General features: G+C 34.9%; 1 protein-coding gene across 1 annotated transcript in view; it reads left to right on the top strand.

Annotated features, from left to right (window-relative positions):
* Cngl (Cyclic nucleotide-gated ion channel-like) overlaps window positions 1-22,623 on the top strand; it is a 477,360-nt gene that overhangs the window by 211,928 nt on the left and 242,809 nt on the right. Inside the window, exon 10 of the mRNA XM_017629793.1 lies at window positions 18,773-18,926. Within this exon, the coding sequence (XP_017485282.1) occupies window positions 18,773-18,926 (154 nt within the window). The remainder of the gene's footprint in view (window positions 1-18,772; window positions 18,927-22,623) is intronic.

Below are 22,623 nucleotides of genomic sequence, written 5' to 3'. Positions count from 1 at the left end.
CAATTTGTTGGATGTGGCAACCACAAATTCACATGCCATAAGTCAAATGACATTTGTGTTTTCAATATACAGTTGAGGACATTGAAATCTAGCCTATCATAAAAACATGAATTTTCGTATTTTTAGGGATTTTTATATTTTTGTTAGTTTGGGAGGAAAATTAGTAATACATATGTACATAACTTTGGTTGTAATAAATTAAGAAAATATTTTTTTAAAAAGTAAAAATTTAGAAGAAATGTTTTATAGTAATATTATGCAGAGTCTTCTCCGCTTTCTATAAGTCATTTGCGCGCTCCGACAAAAAATTTATAAATTTCGGTAATGGTTCTGCTTCGATAACATTGCACCGAACATCCTCTAGAACTCAATTCGTCTTCATGATATGCCAAAGGCCCACGATTGGATTTTCGGTTCCCTCCTATGAATAAGAGAGTTCTACAAAAATTTTTCTTTCCGCAAATGTTTTTTACCGTTTCGATCATTTTTCTTAAATTCGGGAAAATGATTGGGAATATGGTACCATTCTTTACATTTTCCAAACTATATATTATACATACATATTTACCACGAATAAGAAGCCAATAATATTAAGAATTCACATAATGAAATTCCGCTTGGCACCTTCCTTTTATCTGTCTGTATATCAATGTCCGCAACTGTATTTATAAAATCATACATAAGCAAAAGTCAAATATATAAAAATGTGAACGTCAAACATATCTCGTTGTGGTAATGGAGACGGTTAATAACGAATACATCGATATAATTTTATATGAACCTCCAAAATGAATTGAGTCACTAAAAGAAATGCAGAAACTAATAAGGGACTACCGTAACTCGATTCATGGTGGTCATTGCGGCAAAAGAAGAATGCTAGCAAAACTAAAACAGAAATACCTTTGGAAAAACATGAAACAAATGATAAAAAAGTACATAAATAACTGCAAGCAATGCGCACGAGCAAAAGTAGCGCGATACACAAAAGAAAAATATATTACCAATACTCCAACAACATCTTTTGACGAAATAGTGATTGACACAGTCGGACCGCTACGACCGTCAAAAAATTTCTGCTACATGCTGACATTCAAAGCTGGGTCGTAATGATTACTCTAGGAATTAAATTACTCCCATTTACAAATTACAAGGAATTGTAATTAGGAATTGATTCCGTCAGTCCACAGCAAAGGAATCGATTGCTTTCTCAATTCCTTGAAGTAATTTCAGATGTAATTGTTTTTTTTTTTTATTCCATTACAGGGAATTTGATATTGTAATTAGAATAAATTACGTGCTAGTAATGTTATTTTGTTTTCCTATTCCTTTGAATGGAATTGTAAATGCAATTGATTTTTTTCAACTCCATTACCTGGAATTACAAGAGTACTTTAGTTTTTTCAATTACTCAAAGGAATTATAAAAGTAATCGAGAAACTGAAAGTTCGTTCACGAATGTTAAATGTGGAATTTTTGTTGTGGTCAAAGATTAAATTCGAAAGCACACATTGGACATCTTCTATCTATATCTATGTATAAAGAGTTAGGGTTGCCAGATTTTTTATGCGCGAAATCAGTACGTTAGACTCTTTCGTGCTAAAAGAATCAGTACTTTTCAGTACATTTTTTATTCAAAGCAAAATTATAAATATAAGTAACAGACAATATTTTAAAACGCCAGAGGACTTGTTTTTAAAAATATTTTGGTATGTAAATAAAATATAGTTCATAAAAAATAAAAGTGTCATTCATCTTAACATGAGTGTACACATCTGGGTTGTTGCGAATATTCGCATTCGCATTCGCAACCGCGGAGCTTCCGCATTAATTTTAACATTCGCATTCGCTTTCGCATTCGCAATAATCAATGCGGAGCTTTTGCGAATGCGAATATCGTGCAAGTGCACTGATAAAACGAGTATCTGGCAAACAAAATTACAAATTGTGGCCAAAATTTTTTGCCTGTGGAGATCCTACGTTAGAGCTGCCCCCTACGTCCCCCTTCTTTCGTAATTTAAAGTCGAAGAGTAAGATCCTTCAATAGGTTTCCAGTGGAAATTTTTAACGTACTTTTTCTTAGATAAGTGTTATTATTATTTTTTTTAACTTATTATGATTGAGTTCCGTGTTTTCTTTTATTAGCCTTTCAGCTCGAAAATAACAACATTTATTTAATTTTGTAATAGTTGTCAAAATTAGCACGCATAGAACGTTCAGTTAGATATACATATTGAGATAAACTTAGAGAGATTATTACGCTACTTCTTTTCAAGGGATTGTTGTTAGTATCAATTTTGGATAAAATTAGCGTTCTTAAATTTCGAAATATCGAAGTTTTAAGCATTTCTGAAAGTTACCGTTATAGAAAAGTGGGCGTAATTTTAGTCAGATTTCAATAATTTTCAACGTTTTGCCTTAATGTGGAGAGCACAATAATCATACCGAGTTCNACTTAGAGAGATTATTATGTTACTTCTTTTCAAGGGATTGTTGTTAGTATCAATTTTGGATAAAATTAGCGTTCTTAAATTTCGAAATATCGAAGTTTTAAGCATTTCTGAAAGTTACCGTTATAGAAAAGTGGGCGTAATTTTAGTCAGATTTCAATAATTTTCAACGTTTTGCCTTAATGTGGAGAGCACAATAATCATACCGAGTTCGGTACAAATTGATCGAACGGTTACCGAGATACACATATGTGGTCATAAGTGGGCGGGCTCACGCCCATTATCCAAAACGTTATCAAATGCGTATTGTTTGCTGAAGAGTTATTGCAAACATCAATTTTGAATAAATTAGCTTCAGTATTTACTGATTTCTCGAAGCTTTCGTATTTCTCCGTTGGGTATGTTTTGTTAAGACCAGGGTTGTTGCGAATATTCGCATTCGCATTCGCAACCGTGGAGCTTCCGCATTTATTTTAACATTCGCATTCGCAAAAATCAATGCGGATCTTTTGCGAATGCGAATATTGAAGGGACAGGAAATTACAGTTATTTTTTTTACGAGTTAAACTCGGCCAAATATTTTTTATTCCCGACTAAAAGTTCTTTCAGGACAATAATCAAACCGCTTATCCAAATTAAACAAGCTTGGTATCAAATGAAAGAGGACTTAAATAGCTTTAAAACTGAAATGTCTAAACGAGCAAAGCCACCTATTGGAAAATATTTCAATAAAAAATGTTAATTAATTACTATAGAACAAACCTTGGGTCAGGTATATGAATTTCTTTAGTATTAAATGATATAAAAAAATATATAAATAGAGGCGGTAACCTTCGTTCGTTATTTCTGTTTAAAAGCTATTTCAACCTCTTCCACATGATATTAAATTTGGTTAATTTTGATAAGCTGTTTGTTTATTACCCAGAAAAACTTTTATTTCGGAATAAAAAATATTAGGCCAAGTTTAACTGGTAAAAAATAACTGCTATTGTCGGTCACTGGAATATTGTGCAAGTGCACTGATAAAACGCATATCTGGCCAGTCACAGAAGAAAGGATTACAACTGAATTACAAAAACTAAAATCGAAAAACGCTTTTGACGTTACAGGTTCTCCAAATTCAGAAACAACTAAAAGACAACTAGAAAACAACGATCTTGCCATGATATTAGATTGTGAAGATGAAAGTCAGGAGGATACATCCGACATTTGCAGTCCGATGCAATTCTCAAAAAGGAATTATTGCATCCGCAATAAAAAAAAACAATAAATATAACTAAAAGTCCTCTCGACACNAAAACGCTTTTGACGTTACAGGTTCTCCAAATTCAGAAACAACTAAAAGACAACTAGAAAACAACGATCTTGCCATGATATTAGATTGTGAAGATGAAAGTCAGGAGGATACATCCGACATTTGCAGTCCGATGCAATTCTCAAAAAGGAATTATTGCATCCGCAATAAAAAAAAACAATAAATATAACTAAAAGTCCTCTCGACACGTGCAGCGGCAATCGAAAAGAATTTACAATTTTGTCAAGTTTCAAGTTTTTCGCTTCGAGCGAGCAGTTATTTAGAGGCCCGTAAATCTTCCGGAAAATCTTTCTCTCGAACACTCCTAGAGCCGCCAGGGCATGATGAGCGACTTATAGAGCGTGGTTTTCGTACGTCGAGAGAGGTCTTTACTCCTGAGTTAATTTGTTCCTGAGCGGTTCAGTTCTGCAGCTCTTCTCCAACATCAGATTAAAGAAGTCACATGACAGAGCTGGTGGTATTTCTCAACGTCATTTTACACAGCCGAATGAGTTTTGAGGGGATGCCAAATTCAGACATAGCAGCGTATAGGCAACTCCTTTTAATAATAATAATATATTGGCGTTTACACATATGTTAGTGTTTGGCCGAGCTTCTCCCCGATTTGTGGCGTGCGCCGTGATGTTGTCACACAAAGCGGAGGGACCTACAGTTTTACGCCGACTCCGAACGGCGATTGTATTTTTATGAGAAGCTGTTTTTCATGGCAGCAATACACTCGGAGGTTTGCCATTGCCTGCCGAGGGACGACTTCTGTTACGAAAGAACCTTTTTTATTTTTTGCGATGTTGCTTTGACCGGGACTTGAACCCAGGCGTTGCGGAGTGGAAGCGCGCACTGCTTACCACTACACCACAGCGGCCACAGTGCTGTAAAAAGCGGCTTTAAAGTCGCCAATAGGTGGTGAGTGTCTCGCGGGTCACCTGGTCTATGGTGGATTTGCCAGGTCTAAAGCCACACTGATAACGCCCAATCAGTTCAGTGACGGTCGGTTCAGTCTTTCACACAATACGCTCGATAAGACCTTGTAACCTATGCTTAGGAGGCTGATCCCGCGGTAGTTGGCGCGAATGGCGGGGTCACCTTTCTGGTGGACTGGGCAGAGTACACTTAAATTCCAGTCGTCGGGAATGCGTTCATCTGACCATATTCTGCATAAGAGTTGATGCATTCACCTTATCAACTCCTCGCCGCCGTACTTGAATAGCTCAGCTGGCAGGCTGTCAGCTCCAGAAGCTTTGTTGTTTTTGAGCCGCGTTATTGCTATTGATCTATTATTTTTATTNAACGTCGACTCCGTCATCATCGACTGCGGGCTCGGGTTCTTCTTCTCCGCAACTTTCCGTGCTACTACCATTCAGTATGGCGGAGAAGTCTTCCCTCTATAATTTAAGTACGCTCTGAACATCGGTTACTAGGTCGCCATTGTTGTTCTTACAGGAGTACGCCCTGGTCTTCAAACCTTCCGTAAGTCGCCTAACTCTTTGGCAAAATTTTCGGGCATTCTTCCTGTCGGCCAGCATTTCAAGCTCTTCGCACTCACGTATTTCGGCCTCTCTCTTCTTATTGCGGCAAATACGTCTCGCTTCCCTCTTCAGATCTCTATAGCGGTCCCACATATCGCGCGTTGCGCCCGATCGCAGCGTTGCGCTGTAGGTGGCATCTCTTTTCTCTGCAGCTTCCTGACACTCCTCATCATACCAGTTGCTCTTTCGGGGTCGCTGCAATCCGACTACTTCCTCGGCAGCGGTACTTAATGAGCGTGAAATGTGGTTCCACTGCTCGCATATGTCGGTTTGATGAAGGGTGCTCCCTGAGAGCAGGTATGAGAATCGACTAGCGAAAGCACTGGCTGTCTGTTGTGATTGCAGCTTTTCGACGTTAAGCTTCCCTTCCATATTTGGCCGCACATTTTTTGCTGCACGGAGGCTCGTGCGTATCTTCCGAGTCGATGTTTGGGCCTCGGAGTTCACGGACGTCTAAAACACTGGAAGCGTGTCTTCCGTCCATCTCAACATGATCGATTTGGCTTCTCGTTTTTCGATCAGGGGACAGCCACGTAGCTTTATGGATCCTTTTATGCTTGAACCTAGTACTGCATACTACCATGTTTCGGGCCCGACGAAGTCGATGAGCCTCAATCCGTTGTCGGACGTTTCGTCGTGTAGGCTGAATTTTCCGACGGTGGTTCCAAAGATCCCTTCCTTGCCCACCCTGGCATTGAAGTCGCCAAGCACGATTTTGATAACATGACGGGGGCAGTGCTCGTACGTGCGCTCCAAGCGCTCATAGAAGAGATCCTTGGATGCCTCATTCTCTCTTCCGTCGGGGCTTGAGCGCAGATGAGCTATATGTTGAAGAATCTCGCTTTGATGCGGATTATGGCTAGACGCTCGTCCACCGGGGTGAACGACAGTACTCGGTCTCTCTCCCACCACAAATCCAACTCCGAATTTGGGCTGCTTTACATGGCAGCTGTGGTATACGTCGCAAGGCCCCAGGCATTGCTTGCCTTGTCCCGTCCTACGCATTTCTTGGATGGCGGTGATGTCAGCTTTTATCCTTACGAGGACATCAACCAGCCGTGCAGAGGCACCTTCCCCATTAAGGGTCCGGACATTTCAGGTGCATGCCCCCAAATCGTTGTCCTCTAAACGTTTGCCGTGGTCGACATCATAAGGGGGGGGGGTCTCATCCGAAGCTCCCTCTCTTTCTGCCGTGACCCAAGGCTCCACTCGGATTGGTTACCGCATCTTGCGCATGGGTTGCTCACGTTGCCCATAGTGCGCGAACGAGGACGCAAGAATCGGGATTGAGTATAGCCATGCAACTTTAACTGCATGCCCAGCGCAACGACTATCCAGTAGTTACTAAAATATCGCAGTTTTCGTATTTCTGTAAACTACCGTTATATGGGAGGTAGGTGTGGTTATCATCCGATTTTGCCCATTTCAATACCATTCGTCCTACGCTGAAAAGAAGTACACATCTCAATTTCACTCGAGTTACGTGTGAACAGACGGACAGACGGACGATAGTCACCGCTTAATCGATTTCTTTTTTCATTCTGATCATTTATGATACATTTGTCTATACCTATCTTGAATAGTCTTGCCTGTTACAAACAACCGTTATGTGAACAAAGTTATAATGCCCTTGTGCACGAGTGTGCTCGGGTATAAAAATAGTTTGTCTTTCATAACACATTCAAACAACTTTGAAACAGTTGGTAGCTTTGAGATAGGCCTATAATTAGTAACATCGCTTTTGTTTACACTTTTGAATATGGGCATGACTGACGTTAGTTCCCAGTCATCTGCAAAAACACCCGAGGAGGTGAGCTATTAAACATAATTTTTAACGGTGTGACTAAAGAATGGCAGTTTTTCAATAAAACCACTCAGACACCATCTACGTCAGTGTGCGCAGAATATTTTAGATTATTTTGCCATTGATTATATCTTCTTCAGAGAGAAATAACGTTCCCACATTAACTGTGTTTTCTTGATAAATTTTTTGTAAAGAAATGTTATCAAGATTTTTATCAAGTAAAAGCTCTCTTCGCATTCTGTGTCAATATTTATAAAACAAAAAGCTCTACGATTTCCACATGAGTGGAACGGATTTCCACATGAGTGGAACTGATCTCATTGTCACATATGAAAAATATGAATTTAAAAGCAAAAAAGCTCTTGACTGCCGTAGCCGAGTAGGTAAAGATGTCGACTATAATTCCGTGTGTCTCAGGTTCAAATGCCGGCACATGGAGTATTTAGTTGTTATATTATGTTCAAATTGGCCCCATTTAACTTGTTAAATGAAAAAGAGCTTTTTGGAAAACACAATCATCCACATTGAACATTTGGAGTTAACTTTGACGGTTATTTGATTACCAAAAAACTCGAAAAAAATATTCAAAATCAAGTTTTTGTGTTTCAATTTGTTTTGTGCGAATGTCTGCTTCATGATATTAACGCATACGGATTAATTAGAGACTTCAAAATGTTTAGTTCGTATGCACTATTTATCTCTGCGTACGATGAGACCTCATGGGAAATAACTAATTACCGCATTAGCCTCTATTTTGGCGGGCAGTCATGCATACAATTTTGATATTTTTTGATAATTTTTAATTTTTAATATTTTTCAGAATATAAATTTTTTGAATGTTGAGATGTCAAATGAAAGCTTTTGGGTCTTTCTGATTGGCCGGAGCAGAAAGCTTTCCGATACTACTCTGCGTTGAACTGGTTTTCAAACGAGTTAAATGATTTAACTGGTTCAATTTTCCAACAACAATTGCATGCGATTTAACTTGTTTATGAACACGTTTTGTTCATTTAACTGGTTCAAGTCCATTTAACATGTTTAGCTCGTCAATTTGAACGTAGTATTAGAAACAAATTTATTAATATACAAAATTTATACATTTAAAATGAAATTTCAATTTGTCAATAGTATTTTTAATCTTGATAGTTTATCAAGAAAAGAGCTTTTGATTTCTGTGCACAGAATCGGGCTTGAAGAATAGCGTGTCACTAAAGTTCTTACCAAGTAAATTTTCAAGGTCCCTACTAGAAAGGTCATCGCCACGAGTAAAGTTAGAGGAAAAAAAATCAGCAAAGAGATTTGCAGCCTCAGAAATAGAATTACCTGTGTACTCCTTATAAAAACCGAGGTGGGTATACTTGAAACTTTCTTTTTCAATTATACATATTGCCAGAAACTTTTAGGTTGACTTCTGATTTTGTACTCAAATTTGGAATTTATTTAAATTATCAATTTCTTTTCTGTAAGATGTATAGCGATCAAGGTATTTCTGCTCATTGGCAGCCTTATACTTTATAAAGAACTTATTTCTCAAGTTCTTTAGACGTTTTAGATCTTTTGAATACCAAGGAAGCTTGTATGGTAAAGTAGCATGTATTGGTATTGGTACTTCTAAACTTATCGAAACAAATAACCACATCATCGACTCCAAAAAGATCGTCCCAGTTGATATTTAAAAATATATGATCAAGGATTTCAAAATTAAAAGAATTGTAATTGAATAATATACCCTGGGTTTCAGTAGGAATCTCAAAGAACTCAAAAAGTTCAATTTCCAAAACGAATGGGATGTGATGCGTGTTAGGCAATCTGAAGGGTGAACTTAATATCACTAGTTCCAAAAAAAAGATCAAGAAATAATATCGATCGCTTAAAATCGATATCAAATTTGTACTTACGCTATAAAAATGTTATGTCTATGTTATGTAGTTTGACTATTGAATGAAAGACTTATTGTCAACTAAATGTAATGGTTTGTATTGCACGCGCTTCGCGTTTTTCATTTTCAATATCACAAATTGTTTATAGTGACTTTGGATAAAATTTCAAAGTCAAAAGATATCAAAGCAAACTCTATGGGACTGAAAAACATTATTTTCTACTTTTAGTCCATTTATAGAAGCGAGGTATATTAAAAAGTTTTTTTCATAGGTTTTCTTTCAATTCAAATTTGAGAGGCGAAAGTCGTTTTTTATGTAGTTCAAAAATCTCCTGTAAATTTCCTTTATCTGTAGCATTATTAACTTATTTATATTTATAGCTACGCAACTAATTGGATTTATGTATGTTTAAAAAATGTGTTTCTTTTACTTATTGTAAGACCAAATTTTTCAGTGGACGGCCCAAGATCTATACCAAGACGTGGTATACGATCAAGGTTACTGCAATTCGGTTCTAATTATGGGTATGATTTATCTTTCATTCAAATTTTATTAACTGTGCATAAATGTGCACAGTTATAAATATGTAAGTAAATGCTAAAACTCAATCGCTCACTATACATAACTAAGGGCCAAATACACAGCGGCAACAGCTAAAAAAATACACGAATGCGATATCGTAACTGCAAAAGAGGAACAGCTCTGCCGTTTTGTCCCTAAATGTCAAATTATTTGTATTATTTTTTAATTTTTGCGGAACATTTAAATCTACACTATTTTCAACCATGTGGATGGTTTAACCCTTGTTGGAGCTAATCTAGTAGTAATTAAAATTTACCCCGTTCTTGATGACCTATTGATCTTGAATTTGGTATACACCTTTAGTTCTGATGGCAAAACAATCACGTACGTATATTCGGTATCACTGTAAATCAGGGCTGCATAACTATATAAACGAAAAAATTTCGTTTCGTTATTTATTAAAAAAACACCTTATCAAAAAATTCCATTTGCTTATTATCAATAAACAAAATATGAAAAGAAAAATAGTTTCGTTAGTAATCAAAAAATGTTAACAAAAAAATTTCGTTTCGATGATTATCAAAATGAAAATATGTATGAATAGGTCATGGAGTAATGAACTGAAGGTGGCGCATTCCCGAAACCGCTACTTTGGTTTTGCCGACTTTGACGTTTATGGCAATACGTAAACAAACTTTTTGTTTATAAACAAGTGCAAACGTATTGTGTACTTTCAAGTGAAAAATCGAATTAATTCGTGCGTTCTGAAGTAAAAAACGTTTTATTTGTAATAAAGACTTTATAAAAATATCGTGTCGTGTGTTGAATTGCAGCAGCCGTAGGGCCAAAGGCCCCAAATGCAGTTTTTTTGTTTCCCCGCGACGACGCCTTGGCCAGAAAGTGGGTAGAGTTCTGCCGGCAGGAGAAGCCATACAATTTAGACACCAGCATAAGGAAAACGTTGAAATACCACAAATTACAAATTAAAGTCGGAGGTAAGCAAGCATCAACCACATTCTGCAGGAAAACATGCGCTGCGACAAGATATTATCACTTTTTCGGCACCTGCAATAAAAACACGAAAATTCTAAATAGTTAATTAATAAGACCTATTCTTTTGAAAACATTTCAAGAGTGGTTGTATATTTTTTGTTAACGTTGTGCTTAATTTGCCATATTCAAAGATGGCTTGAGAAATTGGTGAATCGTGAAGAAAACACGTTTTCTCACTGCAAATTCACAACTGTCAACTCATTGTTCTTCGCCATATTCTTTGTTTACCCGTTGCTACAAATGTCATTCTGCGGAAATGCGCAATCTTGTATTCTATCGTTCTTGCGAATAGGTTTCTGTTTCATTATTTTAAGCTCTACACAGAATTACAGCGGACGACGGTAAAGCGGTCGGCGGTAAGTGAACAGCTGTTCAGTTACCGCAGTGAAATCCGTCCGAGTAAACACAATTGCGGTTGACTGCGGCTTCAGTTAACTGTCATTTTGATTTGGAAATTTTCATTAAAATATTTTTATTTGTTTGGTACGTGCGTGTGTGTATATTTTCTGCAAATAAAAATTGTTAATAGCATTTGCAAACTTGTGATTACAATCAACAATATGCCGCCCCCCAGGGCGGTAAAAATAGAAATAAATTTAAACCAACCGAAAAACGTTGGCGGTAAAAATGCTGCCGCCGCAATTATGTGCTTCGTCTTCCTGAGTTTTAATTTTGACAGCGGTTACCCGTCGACCGCTCTACCGTCGCCCGCTGCAATTCTGGAAAGAGAAAATTGTATCCCATAGATATGGATCTTATAATGAGAGTTGTGTAGCAAAATTTATGTAGGATTACATAGCATTATGCGAAGTGTTTTTATTAAATAATTAAGAAATAGTTAACAAAACGCTGTTGTTAAATTATTCGAAAAGTAATTGAGGCCAGAGTGTCCAGGTTTGGCGATTTAGCGCCAATTTGGCGATTTTTTTTGGATATTTGCGCTTAAAAATTTAGGAAATCGCCATTGGCGATTTTTGGCGATATTTTCCTTTTTAATAATTTTTTTCCAGTTATAAAAATATACAAAACTTAGTTTTCCACGTTAATTTTACAGAAGAATCTAATGAACTGACTGTCAAAAATTTTCAATGACCCTAATCGAAGAACTTTTGAAACGATTACCTAGTCAGTTAAATACTTTTAAAAAAGTTTTGATTTTTTCACTAGAAAAGTGTTTGAATCACAAGAGTGCGAGTTTCAGGGACCTGCCAATTTACTATATGAATTCGAAGAAAAGAGGAGCAGCGAAAACTGCATATTTAAATCTTTTAACATTCCCATGGAATAACTTTTTTCAGAACGGCATTCCATCCGACTCTGAAGAATTTTGGATAATTGCTTACGGAGTGAAAACCGCAACAGGCAATAAAATGTTTGGAAATATAAGTAAAGTAGCCTTCATATTATTATCCTTGCCACACTCAAATGCTTTTGTTGAGCGCGTTTTTCCGTAATGAATTCAACAAAAACTAAGATTCGAAATAGTATGAGGTTGAAAGCCTTATTTCAATAGCTCGAATAAAATGTTATATGAAGGCTAATAGTTTCTGCTGCAAAACGTTTCCAATATCAAACAGTATGTTATTAAGGCTCAATATATGACAACAACACAAACGTAAATTATTCAGACACTATAGGCGATTTTGAAGAAATTGTGGAAATAGCTGATCTCGTCTTATTATAGGTTTTTATTTTATTTTTAGCGACGAGCGCTTAAAAGCGGTTTGTGCGATTAATGAGTTAATATGAGTTATAATAAATTTAATAACTAATTGCACAGTCCTATTGGAAAATGTGTTGATACAAATATTTTTAAAAAGTATGCGTATTTTTTAAGAAAATTGTTTGTACATCACTATTATATAAGTGATTTATTATTACCCTGAAGGTATTATATTCTTTTTTTTTAACTACATTATAACAAGATCTCATTTTTAAAATAAAAGATTTGTTAAGTAGATTTCACTAATTTTATTTAACAAAAAATTTGCGATTTTTGGCGATTTATTTTCAGAAATGGCGCTTTTTTTAAACAATCTGGACACCCTGATTGAGCCGCAATATTAATATCACTTCAGTTATATCATCACTCAAACCTCACCTATAGTCATTAATTATGTATTTTAAAGTCGAAAACGCTCGCTCTACGCAGAATTCCTTAAAAAAGTTTTTAGTTTCTTCATTTTTAAAGACATCGTATCAAATAATGAAATTTGCCTGTTTATTCAATTTTTTGCTTGCTGCAGAAACAAATTTTCTTTTTTGATAATCAACGAAATAAAATTGTTGTTGACATATTTTTCTGATAATTATAATTAATAATTATAATAAACAAAATGAATTTTTTTGAAAAACGCATAATGTTAGCATTAATATAATATTAATAATAGATTGGCGCTTGCACATACATACGTTAGTGTTTGGCCAAACCTCTCCTCCGATTTGTGGCGTGCGCCTGGATGTTGTCACAAAAAGCGGAGGGACCTACAGTTTTACTCCGACTCCGAACGGCGATTGTATTTTTATGAGAAGCTGTTTTTCATGGCAGAAATACACTCGGAGGTTTGCCATTGCCTGTCGAGGTACGACCGCTGTTAAGAAAAAACGTTTTTTTATATTTTTTTTGCGATGTTGCTTTGACCAGGGCTTGAACCCAGGCGTTGATGAGTGAAAGCGAGCACTGCTTACCACTACTCCACAGCGGCCGGCATTATCGATGTAAAAACAAAAACGATTTTGTATTTTAGTTTATTGATAAAATTAACGTTAATGTGTAGCCCTGCTGTAAATACATGAAGGCCGCCGCTATGTAATGGCGGATTACATATTCTTTCACAATGGTTATTGAATGAAAGGGCCTGACTAGTAGATTACAGTACACAATAGGGGTCCTCATCAAAAGTGATAATCTCTTGATAAAGTGATAAATTTTTCATTTTGTTAGATGAACTGTCAAACTTTGTATGGAAATCTATTTAACCAAAGTTTATCACTATATCAAACGACTTTGGTAAATGTATAAATTTCAGCAAAATTCAATCCTTACACGTTGCCAGGCAGTCGCTTTTGCTACGAACATATAAAGGCAAATGAACACAATGGACGAGGTAAGAATGAAAATAAACTAGCCATATAAGTTAAATAATAATCAGTTTTATGAAGTTATTTACCCAGGTGCGTTCATGAAAGAACGCGGATAAACTGATAAATTTAAGCAATTTATCCCTTTATCACTTTAGATGAAGACTCCTAATGAAAAAGTTCCAAATCAACAAAGTGGCGGTTTAGATATATTTGGTCAATCATCTCAATAGTGGGTTAAAATATTCCGCAAAAATATGCGACATTCAAATGTACTATAGACTCTTAAATAAAAGATTAATGGTAAAAGTAATGTTATACGAGATTTTTCAAATACTTTCGATCAACTTGAGACCCGATTAGGACCACTTCAATACACTGTAAAATAAATTGGTACGTTTAGGAACAAAACGGCAAGTGGTCCAAAATTTCCGAGCTCTTCCTTTTTCATAATTTCCGTACTGCATTCATGTCTTTTACTGCATTCATGTCTTTTTTGATCGTCTCATTTTGTTTAAAAGTTTTATTACAGACACTGAACTTTGACCTCTACCTTCTTACTACAGACCAAAGAAAAACGTGAAATAGGCCATATGCTCACTGACTGATTAAATGTCAATCTGCATAGATCGCTACGTTATCTAACCGCAGCGCGATTAGGTAGGGGTAATTTTTTTTTGGATGTTTCGATGCACCGGAGCTATTAAAAACATCGCTAGATCAATGCTTTCCGGGATGTAATTGTTTTAATTCCTATTTAAATTTAACGGAAAATTTTATCTTTTTCAATCCAATCATTACAGTCCTCTGTAAACGAAAAAAATAGATACATGAACACCTATGTATGTATGTACTAGGGATGTAAGTTTTTCAGATTTTTCCGATCCCGGGATTTTTGGGATGTCATATCACAGCCCCGGGATCCCGGGATTTAGATATTCATTACTTTTCAACAACTTAAATCGAAAAAAAATCGCTTCTATATTGTTTGAGAAGCTCTCCTACAATGAAATAAATAATAAATAAATGGGTTTGAAACCAACTTTTTTATTTAAAGTGTGGTTTTTATTTTTTCTCTCTGACGTCAGGATTTATTTTAAAGAACTTCAAATTCAATTCAAAGATATTATTGATTCCAAAAATTATTTAAAAAATTCAACACAATGTAGAATAAAAATATGGGTACCAAATGCACACAAGGATTCACAAGGACAAATAGGTAATTTTTTAAGCTGATAAAGTTAGAAGGACGAAATTCGAGGATGTTAGCGAGTTTATATAAGTCCTCAACATATCGCACACCTAGATCTAAAGTGAGCTAACTCAAAATTCATAGAGGAAAATGTAACTGCTTTTGGATTGTACAGATTCAGCGCAATTAATACAAAAAACAGGTATAACAATATATTTTTAGTTAATGTAAATATTCATGAAGAAAAAAATATTTGCATTAATTGGATCTAAGTCCTTTGAATTAATTTATGCAAAAAACATTTTTTTTGAGGTGATCGCACTTTAGATATATGTGTGCGATATTGCAAAAACAAATATTGCGAAATGTGAAGGATAAAATTTAAAAAGGACATTTTCAATACTTACCAGTTCTTCTGCACCAAAAACTTGAATCTGTTTAAATTCTACAGGATTTCCTCTTTAATTTGGCACCCATACTTCTTCTCTAAGCACCTTTCTCTGAATTGTTTAAATCATTTTTGAATTACTGACGTCAGATTGAAAAACTAAAAACGCAATTTTACTATATTTGGCCCATGGTTTTGCGAATATATCGACATTTGTGTTTAAAATTTACTATCGCGCGTTGTTATATGTATGAGCTAGACATTTATAAAAAAAAATATTAATTATTAAATAAAAAAAGAAATATAGCCAATTGTGGTCAAGAAAGGGAGTTTCTATTATTGCCATCAGTGCAAATTACAAATTCCAAAAATCCCGGGATTATTTGCCAAGAATCCCGGTATTTTTTGGACCTTAAAAAGGCCTGGATCCCGGGACTAACATTCCTAGTATTTACATTTGGGTGTTTTTCCGGAAAATGTATTTTTATCAGTTTAATGAATCAGATAGAATTTTTTTTCTACTGTCGGTGTTGCTTGTGAATTTTTTAGTGCGCGTTGTGCTAAGAAAAATTCATAGACGATATTTGAAAATATTTAAAATTAGGCACTTTAGCTTGGTTAATAATAGCAACCCTATAAATATACAAACGTTTCTTCAAAAAAGACGTATAACTTTTTAGAAACTTCGTTACCATTATTTTTGTGCATGAATTTCCTAAAAACTGAAGAAATGTCAATCTCTTTTAAAATGTAATTTGAAAATTATGAAATATAAAAAATGCTACCAATTAAGAAAATTGCACATATGCCGATGAGTCGATTGTGGAAACAGAACACCACTAATGTCAGATGCTATTAGCAAGTGATATCACCTGCAACGAATTGACTAAAGGCATATTTTTACGCCAAATTTGTCGTCATATTTTAACACAACTTTATCTCCTTTAGCCATACCCCTACCGATGATTATAGCAGCCATAAGGAGGATATAAGGACATATCCTGATCGAAATCAACCGATATACGGCTTATTAATCCCATCTGACAACGTGTTCTCACTTATTTGACGGCAAATGTCATAATTTGACATAGTGAAAACATGCTTTAACAGAGCGACATCTATATACATATGTCACTTACTGACAAAATTAAAAAGGAAATTATGTACAAATTTCAAGCTTAAATTTTGTGTAGTTGCCGCATGAGAAGAAAGACCCTATCGCTGAAACAAGCCGTAACTAACTAAAAATGTGTATTGCATAAAACGATGTGGGGATTTATATTTCGATAAAATGCAACTTAGTCAATCAAAAATTGAATTTTGGGTTTTTAGTTGGTGACGTGCAATAATGTCAATGGAATTAATGTCAATGACATTAATACACAGCCCAAAAGTGAAATAATGTTAATGACATTAATGCACAGGCCAATAGTGAAATAATATCAATTGACATTAAGTCACTTTGGAATTGATTCACCCTCTAAAAGTGAAGTATGTAATATTATAAAAATTAATTTTGTTATTTAGACTAGAGATGTATTAATAATAGACTGGCGCTTACACATATGTTAGTGTTTGGCCGAGCTTCTCCTCCGACTTGTGGCATGCGCCTTGATGTTGTCACATAAATCGGAGGGACCTAAAGTTGTACGCCGAACGGCGATTGTATTTTTATGAGAAGCTGTTTTTCATGGCAGAAATACACTCGGAGGTTTGCCATTTCCTGCCGAGGGACGACCGCTCTTAAGAAAAAAACTTTTTTCTATATTTTTTTCGATGTTGCTTTGACCAGGGCTTGAACCCAGGTGCTGCGGAGTGGAGCGAGCACTGCTTATCACTACGTCACAGCGGCCGACTAGAGATGGGCACGGGAAAAAATTTCAATCCCGAACCCACCCATCGCGACGTTTTTCAGAATTGTACCGCGGGTCCCGTGGGTACCGAAATCTATTACTAAGTTTAATTCACATGTATTTTAGATTAATTTTAATTTGCTTTGCTGTTCGTTTTCGAGTCAATAAAACATAAAAAGTTCTTATTTCATAAAATCTATTTAAGGAAGTTTAATTCACATGTATTTCAGATTAATTTTAATTTGCTTTGCTGTTCGTTTTCGAGTCAATAAAACATAAAAAGTTCTTATTTCATAAAATCTATTTAAGGAAGTTTAATTCACATGTATTTCAGATTAATTTTAATTTGCTTTGCTGTTCGTTTTCGAGTCAATAAAACATAAAAAGTTCTTATTTCATAAAATCTATTTAAGGAAGTTTAATTCACATGTATTTCAGATTAATTTTAATTTGCTTTGCTGTTCGTTTTCGAGTCAATAAAACATAAAAAGTTCTTATTTCATAAAATTTATTTAAGGAAGATTTTCTGATTTTACGGAGGTTGCGGGTTTTATCGGGCGTGTCGGGAAAGGATTTTGGTCACGTCCCTCCCGCAAAACCTTCCCGATACTTGCACGATTTTGAAATCAGTTCCGTGGGTCCCGCATTACATAATTTTTTTGGATGCCGTCATTCTGCTCCGTGTAGAATGTACTTGTAAGCACTTGTACCGCGAAACCAAAAGCAGCGTCTTTTTCGGCATTTTTTTAAGCAACGAATCTAAATGAGTACCGGCGTTGGCTGAAGACGAAATACTATCTTTTCGATTTTAAATACTTTTCAACTGTGCCCTTTTTTACCTTCCTTTTATTAACTCGGGATGTAACTATGTAATCTTGATGCGCCTAAAAGATGCAGCGATTTTTATTCTCAAGTTACATACCTGATGACAGTACGAATGGCAATTATAATAGGGAGGTTTTAGATTTTTAAACTATAATTTTATTTATTTCGGAAAACAATTGAACATCCCGGAGCATGTTAAAAACCCTTTCATACATATGTAAAAGCTTTAGGCTATTCAAAGGAGTAGGGTCTTACGTTCACGGGATAATATTAAACGCACACCACTGACAAAGCGGGGATCAACCTCTTTCGAGGGTGTATCCGGTCCCCTATTATCAGTTAGGACTGAGCATAGAGTTGGTTTTAATTACTTTTTAACTATGAACACTGCAGTAGTCGCGTTTTTAAACATATAAAACTATTGCGCTGTTGAAGATACATACATAAGTGTCAAAAAGGAATAAATTTTAAATACCTTGATTTTTTTAAATCTTTGTGTAAAAGTAAAATAGTGGTGCCGAATGAGCGGCCTACATACAAATGTATGTATGTATGCACATATGCCGCGCTTGTACTGCAGCGTTGACTTGTGAAATTTGACTCACATAATGAGCGACAGAGTTTTGAATGCATCAAATATCAATGATGTTGGGGCTGTCCACTTGGTTTTATCAAAACATTATTTTAATTATAGCTGTGATTTTCAAATGCATGTATCTGCGATCACAAAGTTTTAAGATAGCCATCAAAGTTTTCGAAACTTGTGACAGCTTCAACACCATTTGATATAAAATATTTCTTAACATTTATGTCATTGTTTTTCGAAAACTTTGATGCAAACGTTTGATTTTCCGATTTTCATACTTTTACTTATTTTATTTCTCAGGTACATTTTTACTATAGTCAGCTATCTAATTGGAGTATTTATATTTGCAACAATTGTCGGTCAAGTTGGAAATGTGATAACTAATCGCAATGCTAATCGCCTAGAATTTGAGCGGTTATTGGATGGAGCAAAGACATACATGCGCCACCATAAGGTTTGTATTAGAAATCATACCAAACAGTCATTGTACTTATACACACAAATATATGTATATACATATATATTACATGGTAGGGACGCTAAAATGTTACAAAAAATGCCGAGACAAGTAAAATTAATTTTGGGTCGTTGATCACGGATCTGTACACCATTTTTCTAGATAATATCATTTTCTCATAAGCCGTATACGAGTATACGAGTACACCAACAAGGGTATAGCCAGAATCTGATGTTAGGGGGGAAAACGAAATATACTTGCTATTTTTTATATATTTCTTATTTAATCATTTTTACACTTATAGTAAACATCTCAGAGACTTATTTATGCTTCCCTTCCATATAAAATGTGGGCAAAAATAGAAATATGGACGGAATTAAATGAAAATTCGCTTCTTAGTAAAATTGAAATTCAAAAATGCAATTGGTTTTTGGATAACTTTTATACTTTCACTGTAACTGCAGTTTGAAGTTGAAAATTTGGGTTCTTGTGGCTTTTACATAGGTATGTATATATTATATATATATAGATTGGCGCTTACACAAATGTTAGTGTTTGGCCGAGCTTCTCCTCCGATTTGTGGCGTGCGCCTGGATGTTGTCACACAAAGTGGAGTGACCTACAGTTTTACGCCGACTCCGAACGGCGATTGTATTTTTATGAGAAGCTGTTTTTCATGGCAGAAATACACTCGGAGGTTTGCCATTGCCTGCCGAGGGACGACCGCTGTCAAGAAAAAACCGTTTTTCTATATTTTGTGCGATGTTGCTTTGACCAGGGTTTGAACCCAGGCGTTGCGGAGTGGAAGCGCGCACTGCTTACCACTACACCACAGCGGCCGACAATGTATGTATGTAGGTATGTACATATAGTTCGTCCTATTTTCAAAAGTGAGGTGTCAAATGGCAGGGCTTGGTCTGTAGATGTGCAATAAAGTTTTTTATTTTTGAAAAGGGTTGCCACCTGTTACAAATTTTATTAAAATTATTTAATAAGTTAAATGAATTAGATATTAAAATATGGGTATCAATTGAACTAGTTTTGAAAATACTTTACCTCTAAATGACACGTAGAAGGGTTGCTACATGTTTTAAAAATCAAATTCACTTTAATTAAGGGAATAAGGTAACTGAAATATGTATATCAATATGAGTATCAGACAAATGAAAAAATTTGACATATTTAGCAAGAAATAAGTTGAGAGTAAAAACATTCCTGAGTTTTAAGAGTCCAGTAATTTAAAAGGAATGTAATCAGAACAAATCACTGATTGACAATGTACGTATTTGTAATAAAACAACAAATACGATGGCGTAATCCTATGGTTTGACGTAATTATTATTTTAGTTTCGACTTGAAAAATAGGTGGCAACCCTACTCGTAATATTTTTAAGCTAAAACCTTCTTAAACCTCTTTCGTCTGACTCCCTTATGGTGATACCTATCTATTTCAATTACCTAATTCCTTTAATTCAAGTGGAATTTGATTTTTTAAACTACATTTACTACATTTAGTAATACACATTTCGATTGATACCCATCCCTTAATAATTCATTCAACTTATAAAAAAATTTAATCTAATTTTTTAACAGGTGGCAACTCTTAAAAATATAAAACCTCTATTGTCCACAGATCAAGCTGTTTAATCTGACACTTCATTATTGAAAATGGAACGAATCGTGCAGATCTCAAGGCACTGACAAAAAAATGAAAAAAGTATTTTATGCATTACTTCAAAAAGTGTAAAAAATGAGCAGGTTTTTATTTCTTCTTTTGAAAGATAACAGCCCGTACTATTTAATAAAATAATAAAAAATAACCTATTTTTACATATATTTTTATTCATTCCATTAAAATTTAGCATTTTTTGAAATTTTGTATAAAAAAATTATTTTTTTTGAACACCGCAGCGACACCCTGTGTTTAATTTTATTCCAAAATTTTAATTCCTGGCGGCATATAATTAATTTTTTATGGAAATGTCTGTTTAATTCTTTTTAGTGGATAAATTGTCTTTACAAAAATACCAAACAAGTTCACATTGCAGATAACGAATTTTTCGATTTTTTCCCACTTAGGCGGCACTGTGCAGCGTGGCGACGAATACCTGTTACCCAGTATTTTTGAGAAATAAAAAGGTCCTTAATAGATTTTGCGAAAAAAATTATTTTATTGTTAATTTTCCGCAGATTTTACTTGAATTGTATTTAAAATTTTAATCCTTATTTACATTTGACAGCAGTGTAAACTTTGGGAGAAAAGGACATAGAGGTATACGCCGCCGGGCCACCCCGCCGCCGCCGCCGTTTTTTGTCATTTCTCACGCGCCGCCGCCGAGTTACGAAAATATCGGCGGCGTTCGGCGCCTAAGGAATTTTGTACAAAATTTTCATGCTGTATGCACATTGAAATACATCGTTTGAAGGAAATACTACTCGTATAAAAACACTATTTTACGAAATGAAAATTACATTTTTAAAAGAAGTTTTGTTTGCATAATTTGGGCCACTAACCACTTCAAAAAAAAAGCGTAACTCAGAAAAAAACATAGGTAACACGTTTTCTGACGATTTTTTCCGCAGTAGAAAAATTTTTTCAATACTACAACAATACTACTTTTTTATATACTACATCAACAAGAAAGTTATACACATCAAAAACTTTAACGCCAATATCTCAGAAAGCAGTTTTAACAGAAGCGCCCTTATTGCATNAGAATTTTAATAAAAAGCAAACACTTTTTTTTGCTAATTTTTACATTCGTAAGTTACTTTATTCTGGGGTCCCACAGACGTATACAAGAACTAGGTGGCTGTGTAAAAATTACGTTAGTATTCCTAAGTAGTGGTCAAACCCCAGGAAGGTTTTGCTCCCGCGCATCACAATATTTTCTACAAAGAGTTAAAGTACCCCATTTTGGTAAAAATTACCATTATTATTACCTTCCTCTTATTAGCTCGGGATGTAACTATGTAATATTGATGCGCCTAAAAGATGCAGCGATTTCTATTCTCAAGTTACATACCTGTGGTGCGATTCACTACGAGATTTTAACACCTCTTGTTGTTGTTAAGTCAACTAAACGACAATTTTAACAATTTAGCTATTCGGTAAACGTTTCCCTAACAACATTCGTTAGCGCCAAATCAGCTGTTGTCGTTAACGATAACAAAGGCCGCTAATTTGACGACGTCTAGATTGGTGTTGTTAATAAAACGTAAAAGGTACGTTCTACAATTTTTTCGTACAAATGCACAGTACCGCTAGCAAAAAAAAATCAAAAATCAAAGGATTTTCAGCATCAAACTTGCACTTTATTGTATTAAAATTTAATGGACTACAAAACTGCATACATAATTCTGTTACTATTCTTATTAAAAACTTGAAGTTTTACGAAAGTTTGTTGAATTTTGTTTAAATAATACACACACACAGAATACACTATTAAAAACAAGAAAAATAAAGTAAATAGCACGAAAAATAGTTCGTTAAAACTTGTCTATATGGATTCCGGTTATAATTTTCCAATAGGGTGTAAAGCAATATAGAAAACTGGAAGTTAAAAGGTTATAAGTCTATTTTTTTAATTTTACAGGAACTGAATATGCCTTGAATTTAAAGGAATTGAATAATTAAATTTTTCAATTTAATACGTGTACATCGCTTGTTAAAAGTATAAATATCATATATGTA

This window comes from Rhagoletis zephyria, unplaced genomic scaffold (assembly GCF_001687245.7).
Source record: "Rhagoletis zephyria isolate East Lansing unplaced genomic scaffold, Rhagoletis_zephyria_1.1 Rzeph_scaffold_00084, whole genome shotgun sequence".
Taxonomy (NCBI): domain Eukaryota; kingdom Metazoa; phylum Arthropoda; class Insecta; order Diptera; family Tephritidae; genus Rhagoletis; species Rhagoletis zephyria.
The sequence above is the reverse complement of the archived record's forward strand: the minus strand, read 5'-3'. Positions and strand labels throughout refer to the sequence as shown.